We start from the raw sequence: 18,022 nt of genomic DNA on the forward strand, positions 1-18,022 counted from the left end.
ACACCTGCAGTCAAAAGCCGTAAATAAATCCCTCACTCAGACTTGTGTGTGGAATCGGAACCATTTAACACACAGGGTGTGTTAAATGGCTATCCCGCTATTCAAGGAGAAACACTTTAACAGCCTCTCAAGGTGGCATTAATGAAACGCTCCAACCACTTCACAGGGCCTGTTACTGTGGCTCGTTAGGTCAGGCACTCTCTTTAGGATGATGAATTGAAAAGGCGGCGATGTGACACGGGAGTCCTATTTAGTTGGAGGGAAAGAGCAGACGGTGGGCGGCAGGGGAGGGGGAAGCTGGTAATTGTACACGCACGTCGCTGCGTTCTCAACACAAAATCACTCAAACGTTTGCGAGGGCAGGGAGGTCAGTAGCATGATTCTTTGACATGCATGTGTAGAGTTATGAGTTGCGGGGGCAGGCAGGCAAGTCATCGAGATGGATGGTAATTGGTGGGTTTCTATGGAACTTTGCCTTAAAAGTGTTTTGTGTGTCATTGCATAACCCCCGGAGTATGAGGATACATGTCATGACCACATTCATACACTCTTGGTCTTGGAGTTACAAATGTACAAACTAAGTAAAATCCAGTGTTAGCATAACTCTTGCGAAGTTGCGAGGACCCTCGTGGATCTATTTTGACATTAACAGAGAGGAGGGAGAGATAGCAGCACCAATCAGTCTTTCTGATTCTTCTGGCCTGCAGGAGATTAGTTACTTTAGACTTGGGAAATGGGCCCATTTCACCACACTGTCCTCTTGTATGTTGTAATATCTACTGTAGTTTTGTACATTTACTTTTGCTCTGACTGAAATATTTAATTTACAGTTTCCTGCATATTAGTGATATGATTCCTGTATAATATACGGCTTTCTGTATATTATATACACATACAGTATGACATACTGTACACATGCACATAATACACAGATTCCTGTATATTACACAAGAAATGGCAAAACAAAAATGGGACAACGACAAACCAGTAATTAAGCAGGATTTCTTCCACGTTTGGTAAAGTTTGTTTTCCTGGCAGGGCTTGAATCCATATAACAAAAAGAAAAGTAAAGCCTAAATCCATTCTTATCCACTCCTAGTAATCATTGTCATTTCTGTATTGATGGTAGTGGTTTATTTTTGCATGTATCCCACCAAGAGGGTTGCAAACACTAGACTGTTGAACGTGTGCCAAGGCCTGAAGCTCTTTCTGCGGTTTATGGTGGCCCGATGGCGTATTAAAATACGCGTCTTTCTAGTGCCAGTCAGTCACCTAAGGCACATAATTAACCAAAAGGACTGTTTTGACACATTGCTTGCATTCTCAGAAATTAACAAGCGTAGGATACTGAGGGGCGTACACATTGTGTCAGACATACTGTATGTTGGTCTCATGGTGAACATGTGCTGGCCGTGTGTCTTGTCTGCCTGTTCCCTGAACAATCAGACGTGATTTCCTGGCCCTGCATGCAGAGAAACCCCTGATTGAGCTCTTCTGGATCCAAAAGCCACACGGATGATGTGCCTTCTCAAGCATGTCCCCATCATAAACATCTCCAGATATCAGACAGACCAGGACTGCAATGCAACCAGAGCACAGTCATTCACATGAAGACAGTGAGTCAGTTGCTGCCAGATGGAATAATAAGGGAAAATTAGCTAAATGTGTGGCAAATCTGCAAAGAAAATGCTTACCACTAGCTTTCTTCACAAATGTATTCATAAAGGTGTACTATCGCATACAAATTTGTTCCAACCCAACTAACTCCCTTGGGAAACTTTGACAGCTGCTGAAAGTTGGGGTACCATTAACATCCAATATAAGGCAAAAATGTCCTAATTTCATTATACTTTAAGTAGCATGTGGCATGTCAAACTAGGGGGTTTTCATGATTCTGAATCCATTGCAAGCATTAGTTTTGCACAAAAATCACTCCTTCGCCTAAATATGGCCATAGCCGTCATCACAAATGTGATGAGGTCAGCACATTTGGGCAAGTGGCTATGGCCGAATTTAGCCCAAGGAGTGTTTTCGTGCAAAACTAATGCTTGGAATGGATTCAGCATCATGAAAACCCCCTAGTTTGTCATGTCACATGCTACTTAAAGCATAATGTCATTTTGGGAATTTTGCCTTATATTGGATGTTTATGGTACCTCAACTTTCAGCAGCTGTCACAAGGTTTCCCAAGGGAGTTGGGTTGGAACAAATGTATATGTGATTGTAGACACCTTTATGAACACATTTGTGAAGAAAGCTAGTGGTAAGCATTTGTTTTGCAGATTTGCCACACATTTTGCTAATTTTCTCTAACTAGAAGCAGATGAGCATGGACTTTATCTCTTATCACACCGAAGTGATGAAATATAGTTTCTATCTTTACAACAGTTAAAAACAATCTCAAAATGTCTTCTCAGCACTTTTTCCTCAGTATACAATTTTCATCTGGTGTCAACTGAATTTTATTATGGTATCGGTTGTTTGTAATTTTAACTATAATCATTCACCCCTGGCCTAGTGTATCATCTCAGAAGGACACTGCATTTCTGGTGTCTGGTGGACCAGGTTAAACAGCGCATAGTGTCACTTTATATGGTGGAGGCGCACCGGTGTAGCATGGGGTTATTGTGCTGACAACACGTTGCGTTGTGATGCATCGGACAGCGTGCTCATGTTTCAGTCTACCCTCTTAACTTTACGTAGTACTGTAGAATATGCTGGTCTGTTTCACTTTGCTATGAATCCCTCAAGCTGGAAAAATATGCTTTTTATGCATTCTAACCCACACATGACAATGATTAAATGCTTGTATCCAATAACAAGGTTGTCATTACGCCCACAGATATATAGGTTTGTCCTTCATGAAAGGCTGACCAACTAGATAGACTGAAACATTGGATAGAATGAACAACATACAGCGGGTGGAGAGTGCAGTGGACTGTCGGTGGACTTGTGACTTTCATAGTCCAGTGTACTCGAAGCAGAGCATACCAGCCCCATTTTATAGACAACTTGTGGACAGGTCACACAGACAGACAGGTACACATTGCTGGCACTTGTGTGTGTGTGTGTGTAGGTTAAGTTCCTGTCCACCACTGTGGACTAAATTGGGAGATTTATTTTTAAAGACGATGGCAGCATATGGATATCCTAGTCTGCTCAGGGTCTGCTTTGGTACCGTTCTGCGTGGACCCTGTGTACGTCCATCTGGGTAGTTTAATGGGACGACTATGAATTGAGCTTTTGAACTGAGAAATGCTTCTCATACAGTAGGACCGGTGCCAAATGTATTAACTATGTGTTTGTTATTTCATCTGGTGGTCTGTTTGAGGTGCTGTAAATTTATTTCAGTTTTTTCCTTGACATAGACATGCAGCAAAGAGTCTGGGTTTGGATTTGAACCCAGGCCAGCTGCAGGATGGACTTTAGCCTTATTTAAAAGTATGTGATAGTATGCATACACTGAGGCACCAGAGCACCCCTGTAGATTTGTTTTTGATGACTGTACATCAACCCGCACAAAGACATCAATTTACCACTATTTCCATTGTACTGAGCATGTTGCACTGTAATTCTTTACCAAAAGAATGGTGTGCGGGCCCTACCTCCTTCCATCATTACAGAATCCACCCATTTCACCCCTACTGACAATATTCAACTTCATCCAACCCATCTCTCCACTGCTGGGTGTAGTCTGTACTTCCCTTCTAACTAGAGATGGGTGTTGCTAAGATTTTATTGATTCCAATTCCGGTTCTTATCGATTCCCTGTTTATGGCTTCAAAATGGTAAAGAGTTTAGATAACAAAAATATCTTAATTATATAATTCTATGGCAAACCAGCACGTTGTTTTTAAGATCTTGTTTGGGACTAAAGTGTTGGACAGAGACAGACAGACAGACAGACAGACAGACAGAAGGATGGACAGACAGACAGACAGACAGACAGACAGACAGACAGACAGACAGACAGACAGACAGACAGATGGACAGACAGACAGACAGAAGGATGGACAGACAGACAGACAGACAGACAGACAGACAGACAGAAGGATGGACAGACAGACAGAAGGATGGACAGACAGATGGCCTGTCATTGCCAGACCCACCATTAGCGCTGGGGATACAAAACTGTCACTGTTTCTCCCTGGCTAAATTACAGGTTCTGCACCAAAGATCTGTTCTACAGTATATGGGCTAGATTGCGTACATGAGAGACCACTTCCATTTGATTAGTGATGCCTGTAGAATTCATATGGTGTAGGATGACTGGAATGAGCAGTGGAACAATGAGTCCAGTGATGCCAACGGGCCCACCAGGCCCCGTCAGAACCAGGAAATGCATCCCGATGAAGCGTGAGCTTAGCCCATAGCTCAAAAAGATATACGGTATTAGTTTACAAGGAAGTCCACAGGGTTTGCTTCATTTGAAACATATTCCATAGCTGTACACACTATGGGTGACCCCAGTGATCCTGAGTGTGACAGGTATCCTGTACCACTCTGCAGCATCCGGCTGGGTGATTGAGAGCAGGCAGTGCCCTGCTCTCTCACATGTGCATGGCTGCACGCACACACACATACACGCACGCACACACGCACACACACAGACACATACACACACGCACGCGCACACACACACTCTCGCTCTGTCAATCTCCCTTCCTCTCTCATAAAGGGCTGGATAGTAGAAAGAGCAGAGTGGATAATAAGAGGAGGAATGTAAAACACAGGATTTATGTGTCGGAGGGCCTAATGGCTGTGGAGAGACTGGGGGAGTTCACATTTACGGGTGAACGCTTGGAGATCAGGGTCAGTATTTGTGTTGGACTTGAACCAGTCCAGGGCTGGGCTCCATCTAGATTGATGGCTGCTGTATGTTTTAGGGATCAAACGCAGGGAGTGAGCACGAACACACACACACATGCATGCATGCACATATTGACACACACATCGCCCTGAATGAATGGATTCATATTTGTGCTCTCTCTCTCTCTCTCTCTCTCTCTCTCTACCTCTCTACCTCTCTCTCTATACCTCTCTCCTCCACCCACACTTGCTCTGTGTTAACAGTACAATGTGCCTTAGTTTCCATCGGCAGTGCTGTTAACTGTGAGTCTGACTGGGGTGTTTTTCAGGACATGCAACACGTCACAGGGTTGTCGGAGAGCACTGCTGCCCGCGCCCCCTGCACCCAGCCAGCGTTTGAGCGGGAGTCTGACTGGAGTTGGGATTGAGACCGGTGCCACGTCTCTTCCAGCCAATCGGTGTGCGTTCCCCTGACCAGTGAATCTGTCACGGTTCATGACATGCGCCAGTTTTGCTCATTGTGTAAATATGCGGTCGTCAGGATTCTAGTCATCGTCACCCCGAGCCTTTCTCTGCTTTGTCTTTCGTCCGTGAAGTTGATCGTTGTCGATTGACCCGCAAGTCCAAGTTGCCCTTAAAGAGTGAGTCACTCAAAGGGCTAACAGTTTAACTGTGTTTTGGCCGTAGTGTTGCGGGTGGCAAATGTTCCTGGCTGATGTCCAGCACATGAGCCCCTGCCTGACTGGTGGTGGGGCTACAATGAGGTGTTAATGCCTTATGGACCCATTGGTGACTGCATGGGTCACCCAGTTCAGCTAAAATGTGTTGTCAATCTGCTGCTCTCTGGCAGAGCCATCGATGTGTGGCCCTTCTTAAATGCTACGTGGCAGCATCAGAGAGTGGCCTGAAAGAGCATGATGGTGAGTGGTGTGGTGGCTTTGGACTGGCTGATCGCTCAATACTGCACTCACTACTGGCCTGGTTTGTAAACCGTCTTTCCGCCAGCTAGCTAGCTGTGGCCCTGTCAGTTGATTCTGGTGCCAGTTTCTCTTAGAGTGGCAGAATAACAGTCTTACTCTTTCTATTCTATTCTCTCCTCTCTCCTCTCTCTCTCTCTCTTTGCCCTTTAATGTCTTGTTCTCCTGTCCATCCCCATGCTCTTCACTTTCTCTGTCTCTCTGGATTCTCTCGTCTAATCCTGCCTATGAAAACTATGGGCTAACTCCCCCTCCACCCTTGGCCCAGCCCAGCCACAGGCCTACTGTTTTCACTGCGTCTAGACACACATGCCAGTATTGATAAAACAAGAGTATGATGTGGTGGGCTGCTCAACAAGGAGGAAGTCGTGGAGTGAGACTTCCCCTCCTCCTTCATCATGCAATGGACTCAACGGCTGTTGACGGCTGTTGACAGAATGTTTTCAGGGTTTTCAGGGTTATAGGCTTTATGTGGAGAGGTTTTGGAGAGTGCAGTGGATTTCCTTGGGTGTGCTGTATGTGTCTTTGTATATGCAAAGTAAAATCCTCTGTGTTAATTGAAACCCCCCCGAAGGGTACATTTGATTACATTTGTAGACTCTCAGTCAGAGTTATAAATGGATACATTTACACACTGATAGTTTACCGTGCATGTGTTTATGTCTTGTGTGCACGCGCACGCCGCTGTAGTTGGTGTGCATGCATGCAGCACCTACACTTCTCCCGTCTTTCTGTACAGGTGATTGCATTTCTAAACATTTTAGTGTTGTCTGCATTTCTAAACGTTTGAGGGTTGTCTGCATGACTGTACGCATGTATATACATCTCTGCATGTGCAGTGCATGTGTGCGTGCGTGCGTGCGTGCGTGCGTGTGTTTATAAACACCGGAGCAGAGTAAAACACATGGCAGTGTTATGAGTCAGTCTCTCCCACAGCTGTTAGCCCGAAGTGCCCCTCAGCGTGGGTCAGCGTGGGCCAGAGCAGACGCCTCATCATCAGGATGGGATGATAGCACGCTCTGTACGTCTGCACTTTTCTGCTGACTCCTCTATATTTAGTAGTCTGTGGAATGGTGTTTGGTTTACTTTGCATGTTGTTGGTGTGCTGTTCCCACTTAAAAAGAATAGATGATGTCTGTGATGTGGCAAGTTCTGGCCACGTCTTCTGGTCCATGGAGATGAAGCTTTGTTTACCTTCAGGTGTTAAACAATACTCTTGCTTGTGAGGCATTTGTTTATTTTGCCGACTATTTTCCATGACCACTGCTCTTCGTTTATTACAAACTTAACTACGTGTGTCTTGGTTGACGCCCCAAATCACTGTAGCAAGTTAAACGAATGACACTCTGTCCTGCATGCCGCCCATGTAACTGTATGGTCTGGATGCCCATGTAATTGTAAGGTCTGTAAAGGGTTCCAATGGGTTGAAAAAGTCCCGGGTTAATTTCCAGAAAGGCCTTCGTCAATCGTCGAGTTGCCTGTGTAGGTGCCGAAAATGGCGGATTGTTCCACCTTGAACATTCCCAGAAGTTTGCAACGCTAGGTCTGTATAATGTCCATGTAACTGTATAAGGCCTTCTGCTGGGTGCAGCATGGTCAGAACATGTGGCAGTGATACAGTGCTGAGGGCAGGGCTGGGTGTTTGGTCAGCTGCAGAGAAGGGTCTGGTTAGAGGGTTGCTGCTCTCACATCGCAACAAGATAAACCTTGGTCAGTTTCTGCAACCCGAGGCCATCCTCTGCTGTGGGTGACTTTCTCACAGTCTTCTTTACCTTGCAGCATGTTTTAGACTTGCTGAGCTACGTTTCTTTTTTCAGCTTTAACTGCAGACTGGCAGACCTAGTATGCAAAGAAGGAAAACGATATGCACATCCCAGTTTCAGAATACGGTGCTGGACCCAAAAAATGACTGAATGAAGAAAAAAGTGGAATGTCTGCATACGATATAGTTCTGCTCCCCGTCTTTTTTAGACGAGGAGCAGAACTATATTGTGTGCGGACATTCCACTTTCTTCTTCATTCAGACCTAGTATGCACCCATTATAGAATAACATTACTTCATTGTTTAGAAGTTAGCCTGCTACAATAAGCGGAGTACTTTTTTCGTGGTAATTCACAGGTGTTTGGGCCTATATCTGCAATTCACTTTCACAAAGTGCAAGAATGGTCTCGCAAACATTACTTAGGCTTAATTCTACTTTGGGTTTATATACAGTACAGTACTGACAACAGGGAAAGGTCACAGACTCCTCCTTAATGTAGCAGGTGTTGTGTGTTTTAGGCCTACACATTATATTGTATATACTTAATTATTCTTCATCCCCAGACCCTTATTAGTTTAGTTTGACCTTTTTTATAAAGCTTTTCTGAAAAGCTCTCTGTGAGCAGTTTCCAAACTCGTTGCTTGCCTATACATGTATGTAATACGGGAACTGTCTATTACGATGGTGCTGATGAACTCAGTCCCAAACATAATATAGGCTAAATGAAAATAATTCACTAAAATGACTACAGTTGAATGAGATTTTTTCCCCCACACCAAATATATCGGCACATGAAGCCAGAAATCATGTATTGTGCTGCATTAATCTGGTGTGTCAGGTGTGTAGCCAGCCAGCAACTCATTCAGATTACAGACAGTAGTAGTAAACCCACACAGACCTGTACATGACATTTATAACCAATCTGTAAAACAATTATAAGTTCATAATACAATTTAGTTATACGTCACCCTGCATCACTCTCACACTCCACCAAGTCCAGATCAGGGGTGTGGACTTTTTCCAAACAATACTTCTCTCAAATCATGATACAGAGGACAAAATAAAATAAAATGGATTTCGTTCTCCACCTCATTCAGATCACAGTATTCACATAACCTGTCCTTCTCAACAACACCCCTACAGTATATCTTCCTGTTTCAATGTGCAGTGGCAAAATGCCACAACGTATCTGTGCACACAGTGACCTCCCACTTGTTTCTAGTTTTTTTGCCAGATTTCTTCTTTCCAAGCTTCACAGGTTCTGTTTTTAAACAATTCTGTTTTAGTATAATTCTTTTCAGATGGAAATTTATTTATATTCTTCCCCTGGTGGTGGTGCCGATTGTCTCCTTATTTCTTAATTGCTAATTGACCACCACCTGTTGATTGTTCTATTTACAGCCGTCAGCTGTGGGTTTTATGTGTGTGCATGGAAATCACTGTAGTACAATACAGTACCAAACTAAAGTCACTAAGCATGGATCCAAATAGGGGACAGTTTGGCCCGATTTTCTGTAGTTATTCAGTGCTTAATCTCACCCCACCCTCTTTTCAATTGTATCTAGAGTGGAAATCAAATAGCCATTCAGCCTAAATATGAGGCAAGATCTACTACTTTTTTGAATTTAGAAAAATAACCTATAGTGTCAGTGAGACCGGAATGGGGAGAGACAGAGGGGGGGGGGGGGGGGGGGGAGAGGATGACATGCATCAAAGCTGCGGGTTTAGCCTTATTTTTGTGGTATGCACTTTTACTCAGGTGAGCCACAAGGGCATCCCAGACCTGCCACTTTTAAGTGAACAATTATTTCAAGAAGGTCATACCACCCAGCATTTCACTTCACTCACTCGTATATCCCTCTGTAGGTTAAGTGCTCTGTGACAACACATATCGCTGCCAGGGAGAATCTCAATGCCAAACATTTGAGCCCTTGCCTGTAGAAGGCCCTTTGTCTCTGTCTGTGATCTGTGACTGGGGTTCAGCCAGGCTGAATGGGGAGAAACCTCCCTGTTGTGTCTGGTCTCCCTCAGTGGAGGTCTTTTCTGCTTGAGTAGCGGGCACTTCCATTGGGAGCCCATACCCAGGACACTTATAGAGGAAAGAAAGAGTGTGCTGTTTCTCGAAGACGTTTTCTCTGGTGGTATGCAAATGGCACTCACCAGGAACGTTCCCTCTTCTCGGCTCATCTGGAAATCACATGTCGCTGTGACATCATTTTAACATTCCTCTCATGGTCATGGGCCATGGTAAAATGTGTAAGGGTCTTACATTTTTGGGGCATATTTTATCTCTGTCTCTGAGAGTTTTACGAGACATTTACTTCACTCCGACTCCATTCGGGTTAGTTATTTGCTGATATTATCAAGTGAGAGAAAACTGCAAAAGATTTAGTGATTTAGTGAATGTAAGAAAACAAAATGAAAGAATTGTGTGCATGAAGACAGACTTCAGAGTGGTCTTAATGCCGTGCTAAGTGGGCCACCCCTTAAGGTGAAGAAATCCAAACCGTGGCATTAAGGAATTTAACTCTATACAGGGTCAGTTGTTTAACTGTAACCAAGGGAGTGGTTTGTTGTCAGTCTCACTCTCTGCCTGCCTTGCCCTTTACAAGCCCGCTGTTTAGACAGAGCTATGTGTGGTTGCGACAGATGGAGATTACAAGGCTGGGGCAACAGCATGTTTAAGCTTCTGAACCTTTTAGACAGGGGATGAAAAAAAATCCCAACAAACAAACCCTCCCTTTGATCTCTGTGGAAAAGCACAAAAAAAGGAACTTTATCAGTTTCAGAGGACTTTGACTTTGATCTCTCATGTTTGACCATCTGGTGAAACTAATTACCCGTTAACTTTATGGTGCTGGTTTTTGGGGTGGGCATGGCAGTGGTCCGAGGTGAAAGGGTGGCACTGCCCAGCGGATAGATTACAGGTTTGGTCGCTTCCCACTGCTTCTGGAACATGGAGCTGCGGGCAGCACACGTGTTGGCACAGGGCTCGGGCACTTCAGATGTGGTCTGCAGCATGTGGAAGCATTCTAGTGTGAAGCCTGCCCAGCCCAGCCTGTGGCTCCCAGGGGGACAGTGAGAGAAAGCATTTTCACCAGTTTATCATCGAAAACAGTGCATTGAACAAACATGTGAGTGTTTGCTGTGTGAACGTGCCAGACCGCATGTTTGTGTTGACGCACACGTGTGTGCAACCCTGGTCATATTTGGGTGCATTATTTATGTGATCTGATGTCACAGTTTGATTCAGCAGAATTAGAATACAAGCTGACAGCGTGAGTTTGTGTGACACATGTTCCATGTTTCGTCTATTAGATTAACACCAGCAGCTAGAAGGGAAGTTCTGTGTGTCCTCTGTGGCTTTCTCTATGACATCTGAACCACAAGACTTACTTCCACAGCATCTTATCACCCATTCTCCCTTCTTCTATTTACCCTGGGCTATGTGAGGAGAATGGCTTTCATCAATGGCTGTTTAAGAAGGCTTTGCCCCGACGGACAAACAAAACATTAGATGAACAAGGGCTGAGGGGTTGAGGGGATTAATGCCATGTCTGTGTATGCACTGAGACCGGGGGGGGGGGATGCTGAGCCAATATTCAAGTCACAAGTCAAAGAACTGCCAAAACTGGCATCACGAGTTCCCACGGTTCTGTTGCCAGGTTCTGCACACCATTTTGCTTTAATCTTCAATGCCATCAAAGCCCGCTGTGGAAAGGCTGTCCCCTGCGCCTACCGGTTGCCCAACCCTAACCCAACCATCCGTGACCCCAATCAGTAAGTCACTTCACAAGCCAGTGTTTCCCCTCCGTCTCTGCCAAGCTCCATGCTCCATTGTCTGAGTCGTTAATTGGTCAGTTTTGGGCCGGGTTCCATTTCACATATGACACTGGCAGTCTTTGAGGGCCCACGGAGCCGCGTGGATAATTATTCTTAATGAGACCATGGGCTCCACTCACTCACAGAACCAGGCCCTGGTATATTAGGCACCTCTGACACAAGTTACAACAAGCCTTCACTGTGTATCTCACTAAAGATTTTGTTTTGTTTTTTGTAAAGAAACAAATGAAGACAAAGAGAGCATTTCTTTTGTATGCAAGGAGTGTGTTGGCATGTGTATAAATGTATGTGTTTGTGAGAGGTACACTGTCGCCCTTTTATGTCAAAGAAAGGGTGAGTGAACATGTGTCAGCGAATACTGTATGCTAGCAACTTCCTCCATGTACTATTGTGTATGTGTGAGGGCTGGATCTCGTTTTTACATAGTCCCACATTAAACTCAGCTCGCATCATGTATTTTAAGGCTCCACTCTGCTCTGTCATATTCTTTTGGTCAGCTCAGGAAGAGCTGTATAATGGTCTAACTGCTGTCCCAAACCTCTGAAGTCACAGACACACGCACGCACGCACGTACTGTGCACGCGCGTGCGCACAGTGCTGCTGTGTGATGTCAACCACACTGGCTCTCTAAAAAATAGATTTTGGTTGTAATTCAGAGCTACAGTAAGCTACTGTCTATTTGAGAGGCCTTAAGTACAGCCTGTGTCAGGCTTCATAAAGTGAAATGGACGCAAAAAGGGGACCGGTACTTCAGTGGCTGAAATAATAACAGCCGACGTTCTTGTTTCAGCCATGCTCAAATGATTTCATAGGCTGGTATAAATCAAGTGTGTCAGTGTGTTCATTGCGTTGTGTTGATGTGACCCGTAGACAATGACCACAGCACAAACATTTTAAGGAAATGTGCTGCCAACGCAAAAATGACATGTCGCTCGTCTTAACCTTCACTGAGCAAACCAACTCGGTGTTTTGAAGACAGTTTAACAGGACAATTTTGTTTTTTTTTAAACCAAGGTTCATGTTTTAGTACGTTATTAGAGAAAGTTAAGGGTGAGTGTTTTTCATTTGCTGCTTTCTTTTATTTTCGTGTTTTTAGCTAGTTTTGACAGGGGGGCGGGGGCATTCGAACAAGTGGCTAAATAGTAAATATTTATGCTGATGTCCTAATTATTATTTACTATAGTCCTGCTAGACCACAGAAAATTACATCTGGCCACAAATGATCGCAGGGTCTATTGAATGTGAGGAGGTGACAAACTGATGATTGAGCCTATACGACACACAGTAGTTGTTGTGTCTGAACGAACAACTGACTACTGTGGCCAGATGTAATTTACTGGGTTCTAGTAGGACTATAGTAAATAACAAAGACATCGCCGTAATGTTTTGTCAAAAAAGACATATTTAGCCACTTGTTCGAATGTCGCCGCCCCCTGTCAAAAATAGCTAAAAACGCTAAAACGAAAGAAAGCAGCAAATGAATAAATAAAAATAATAATAACACTCACCTTTTACTTTCTCTAATAACAACCTAAAACATGAACCTTGGTTGAAAAAAACCAAGTTGGTGACACAGACTCTCTCTGACGTCACAATAACTGATGACTGTCTTCTCGACCTGGCGGAGGAAGCAGGTTCACAGGTCTGAGCGTTCAAGGTTGCAACCCTGACACTAAACGTGTGTGCTTATCAATAGGGGGGTCAGCGGTGCGAGAGGAAGAAGGCAGGAGAGGTCAAGGGTTGCCAGTGAAACGGGTAATTGGACAGGGTTGGCACAGGTGTGAGTGTTTCACGCGTCTATATGTTTCCGTGGCTGCGTGGGCGTTTCTGAAGATGTTCAGAGAGCGGTATGTCACACTAGAGTGTGAGCTACCAGTGGCCTCTCACAGACACAGATGAGCCAGGCAGGGTTAATCTGTGAACCCGGCTACTGTCCGAGCAAACAGCCCAGAAGAACACAGAACAGAGAGGGCATGTTTAACGGACCATAACTCATCTTCCTGGAATGTTTGAATAGAATGGGTCGATGAATGTTTTCCTGATTACTGGACTCGACTGCTACTGGACAAAGTTCAGAGTGTTCACAGCATGCCTAGCCAGTGATGGTATATGTCAAGAGGCTGTAAAATGTTCCATGGAGATGTCCAGGAGGTGTCCAAGGGTAAAGTTCCTGCCCACCACTGAACTGTGGTTCGATTCCGGCAGGGGAGTGCTGTCTGTTACTAGTCACCCAGTAGCTAGTACTAGTGATTCCTACAGGTTGTTCGGAGCACCTGTTCAGAAGGGAGTGGAACTGGGATGGATAAGTTATATTATAGGGCATAGCAGTGGGTGTGGTTTTCTGGCACCACTGGGAAAATCTGCCATTCGTTTTTCCCATAGAGATTTACAAAAAATATTTATATAAATTATTTTAAAGGTGTAGTGAAATGAAAAATACGTTTTTCACACTTTTAGACCATCTCCGTGGTCATCATATGAGCATACCTAACAATGGATGCCAAAAAAATGGGAAAATTCTCATTTTTGTGTGTTTTTATATCAAAAGTCCATAAAAATATATTTTGTATTACTTCCTGAAAACGAAAACGTGCTGCGTGATGACGTATCGAGGCCCACATCGATAAAAGCCAATAAAAATGAAGCTCACCCGTATCCTCTCCATATGTGCGCATCCGTGCAGCACAGCTGCTATTGATTACAGAAATCCTCCGTTTTTATTCCCATTCCAGATAACATCCAGACAGTGTATTACTCGGTTTCAACTTAATCATCACGCTAAAATATGTATCTGAAAACATTATAGGGTAGAAATAAGCCACATAACAGTACAGCTGGCCGTCTATTTGATTTGTAAACAAACACACACCACGCTGCTGCGTATAGCATAGCAACAGTCCCTAGCTACCTTCCCATCGCCTGAAGGGATGCGACGCTCTGATTGGTTCAGAAACTTCATAGCGGTGTTTCAACTTGAGACCGTCTGAAACTTCAAAATAAAATGTCCACCATTTCCGTTTCACTACGCCTTTAAGCCTAGAATCAAGCCATCCAAGCTAAACAAAGCAAAGCAACATTTGATGTATTACCTTGTGTTTTCCTTGCTTATTGTATAAGTCGCTCTGAATTAAGAGCGTCTGCTAAAATGCCTAAATTGTACTGTAATAGTCAGTCTAAAATAAATGCTTCACTCGACTCAATACTGGAAGTAGGCCTTGTGGTTCTGGTTTCCAACGCAGTGCTTTACTGATTTCCCCCCGTGGGATAATAAAGGTATCTATCTATCTATTCAGTATTTAAGTCCGACGTCATTTTGTAGTGCTACGTTACGTCCGGGTCCAAGTGGCACCAGCTCCCGTCCGCATCTCATTGTAAATAGAATATCTAAATGCGTGAATCTTTTTACAATGACGTTATTTTTCAGAAAGGAAGCCATTGAGGGTTAAAATGGGTCTTAATGCTTCCAACTCGAGTAGAATTATTAATGTTTTGTACAAGTTTCCATGACAAAAAAATATATGATGTGGAGACAATAAAGACTATTATTATCATTATTATTGAAGGTGGTAACAGTCCATTTGCTCAGTAAAATATTTCGGGGGCATATTTAGAATGTTTGCAGGCTTGAGTATGTTGAATCTAGTTTGCATTAATGAGGATTTAGTTGACACAATGAAATAAAATGGCGATAGTATTTCGTGTGGGGCAGACGGCCTGTCACAGCCAGATTTGGGAGAGCAGCGCAGCTTTGTTGTTGCGAGGAAAGCGGTAAAATGAGACTTTCGTGGTTGTTTTCGTCTCAGATTTAGTCCGACGGAGCGTCACAGTATAACTCTATGGGGACACAAAAGCGAGACAAAAGTAGGACCCGGAAGTATCTCACGTGCTCACGCTCACGTCACAGCTAAAATACTGAATAGGTTTGTTACATTACATTACATTACATTACAGTCATTTAGCAGACGCTTTTATCCAAAGCGACTTACAATAAGTGCATTCAACATAGGTAGGGAACAAAAACTACTAATCACCAGAAGTCTTTAGTGCATTTTCTGCAAAAACAAGCAACCAAGAGTATACCTAGCGCTAAGGTAAAAGTGCAATATATCAGCTACCTATTTCCTTAACCAGATGAGACAAAATAGCTAAATCAAATGAGCATGAGCTAAAACAATTAAGTGTATCGACTAAACAAGATCCAATAAACAATACAACAATAGAAAACAAGCGTTCGTACAACTAGTTAACAACAAGTAGGTCAGGCAGAGAGGAAGGGTAGTGTTTCCTGAAGAGGTGGGTTTTCAACCTGCGGCGAAATATGGGCAGTGACTCTGCTGTCCTAACATCAGTGGGAAGTTCATTCCACCACTGTGGGGCCAGAACAGAAAAGAGTCGTGACCGTGTGGATCGGCCAGAAGGACCCTTGAGTGACGAGGCAATCAGTCGCCCCGAGGTGGCAGACCGAAGTGGTCGGGCAGGGGTGTAGCCATTGTTAGTGGCTGCTTTGGGTTTTTTCGGGTTTTCGGGCCTAACATTATGCTAACTAGAGCGATGCCCGTTGGGCACTGGCCTACTTTGAACAATGCAAGTTGGAAATGCATGCCCCGCCCAGTTATTATGTCTGTGTCCCTTTTATGCCCATATATGGAGTTCTTTGTCAGGCATGCCCAAATATGGAGATGTCAGAACACCATTGTGATGTCAGAACAGGCCAGCCCCATACAGTATATGGAGATGGGTGATCAGGTTCAGAGCCCGGGCAGAGGCTTTTGTGCTGGTTCTGGACAACCGGCTATCAGACGGACTCGACACCAGGCAGTGCACTCCCTGTGGGGGTGTGGAACGCGTGTGCATTTATAGATAGATTAGCCGGTCCGGGCTGAGACACACACACGCACGCGCGCACGCGCACGCTCTCTCGCTCTCTCGCTCTCTCTATAACCGCGCCTCACCAGGCTTTCCACCACCTCGGAGGAAAGCCTGGTCTTTGTTTCAAAAGTCCGTATGATCCTGTCGGGAGCGGATGATATCGTTACGCCCTAACCCTTGTAGTAACCGATTTTTCTCAATAAAAGCTCTCGTAGCCTGTAGCTTTTATTGAGAAAAATCGGTTTGAGGGAAAAGTTGCTACAAAACAATACTACAACATGACGTAACGATATCATCCGCTCCCGACATGATCATATACCCTAATGGTGCCCAGGCTAGTTGAGAACTACTCTCTATCTCTCCCTCTTATATATCTCTTGTAGAGCTGTTATCATGTTAGCATGTGGGAAGCTAACGGTGGCTTGTGTGCTCTCTGCAGGGCATGGCCTTCTCCCTGGAGGAGCGTCTTCAGCTGGGCATCCACGGGCTGCTGCCTCCCTGCTTCCTCAGCCAGGATGTCCAGCTGCTCCGCGTAATCAAGAACTACGAGATGAAGAAAGACGACCTTGACAGGTGAGAGACTTGCATAGACAGAGACGACGCTTGTGCGCCCGCTCGCTCACACACACCACACCGCACGCACGCACGCGCACACACACACACACACACACACACACACACACACACACACACACACACACACACACACACACACACACACACACACACACACACACACACACACACACACACACACACACACACACACACACACACAGATGTGCATACCACTCATTACCTCCTCCTGGTGTAGTGAGTCACAGAACATTCTTGTTGTCATTCTTCTGTCAGCCGTTTTTCTTCCTTGCTCCAAATCAGCAGTCCTTCTAGTGCTGCGTTTGGACGTGGTCTCTTATCTGAGGGGATCCCCTGCCTCTGTGCTGAGAGGGAGAGAGGGGGAGGGGGAGAGAGAGAAAGACCCTCAGGAACAGGGATCATACATCTGGAAGCCTTCAAAAGAGGAGAGTGAGATTACGGATCACTCCTCTGAGATCTCTGTTCTTCTACTAACACCTTACTGTTTACTGAACAAAGCTCTGCTGCTCCGTCTCTCTCTCTCTCTCTCTCTCTCTCACTTTGTGTTTCTCCATCTCCTCCCTGTTCCCCTCTGGCTTCCTGGTGGGTTTTGACAACTTCCACAGGGACCAAATTAATTTCATTTATTTTTGCATGCTTTATTACAATCCTAGGAGTTTTTTGGGGTGGGTTATGTAATACAATGTACCGCCACATGCTAACATTTTATCTTGGTCTCTTTGATGAATTGCTCCATCATCAATAGATACAAACCACATGCTTGTAGTTGGGTTTGAACTGAAATCATAATAGTTTACTGTTCTGGATTGTGTTGAGGGCTCCAGTTGTTTTTATGTGTGTTTGAATTGCCAATTTGCAATCTGTCAGTCAGCCATTTCCATCTGCTGTGACTCCTAATGCCAAAGATTAGGGAGTTTTGATTTGGCCATGTGATTGTTGAGACAGGACTTCAACGTCAACGAGAGCTATTGAGCTACTTAATATCAGTCTGATTTTCCATTGGAGTGAGGCGTAGCAACAGCATAGCGTCAGTGTCTAAAAACAGTCATTATGTGCTCGTCATTGCCATTCCCATGCCCTATCAATGTCACTGACAATCTGTCTCCTAGGTCCTGTCTGTGTGCCTTCCAGCCATGGGCTGAGGTCCAGTGGATTAGGGAGTGC

The 18,022-nt window shown here is 44.6% G+C and overlaps 1 protein-coding gene across 1 annotated transcript in view; it reads left to right on the plus strand.

Annotated features, from left to right (window-relative positions):
• Nucleotides 1–18,022, plus strand: part of me1 (malic enzyme 1, NADP(+)-dependent, cytosolic) — a 117,880-nt gene that overhangs the window by 17,950 nt on the left and 81,908 nt on the right. The window contains exon 2 of the mRNA XM_079503059.1: nt 16,701–16,834. Coding sequence (XP_079359185.1) covers nt 16,701–16,834 — 134 coding nt within the window. The remainder of the gene's footprint in view (nt 1–16,700; nt 16,835–18,022) is intronic.

This window comes from Electrona antarctica (assembly GCF_951216825.1).
Source record: "Electrona antarctica genome assembly, chromosome: 6".
NCBI classification, from domain to species: Eukaryota; Metazoa; Chordata; class Actinopteri; order Myctophiformes; family Myctophidae; genus Electrona; species Electrona antarctica.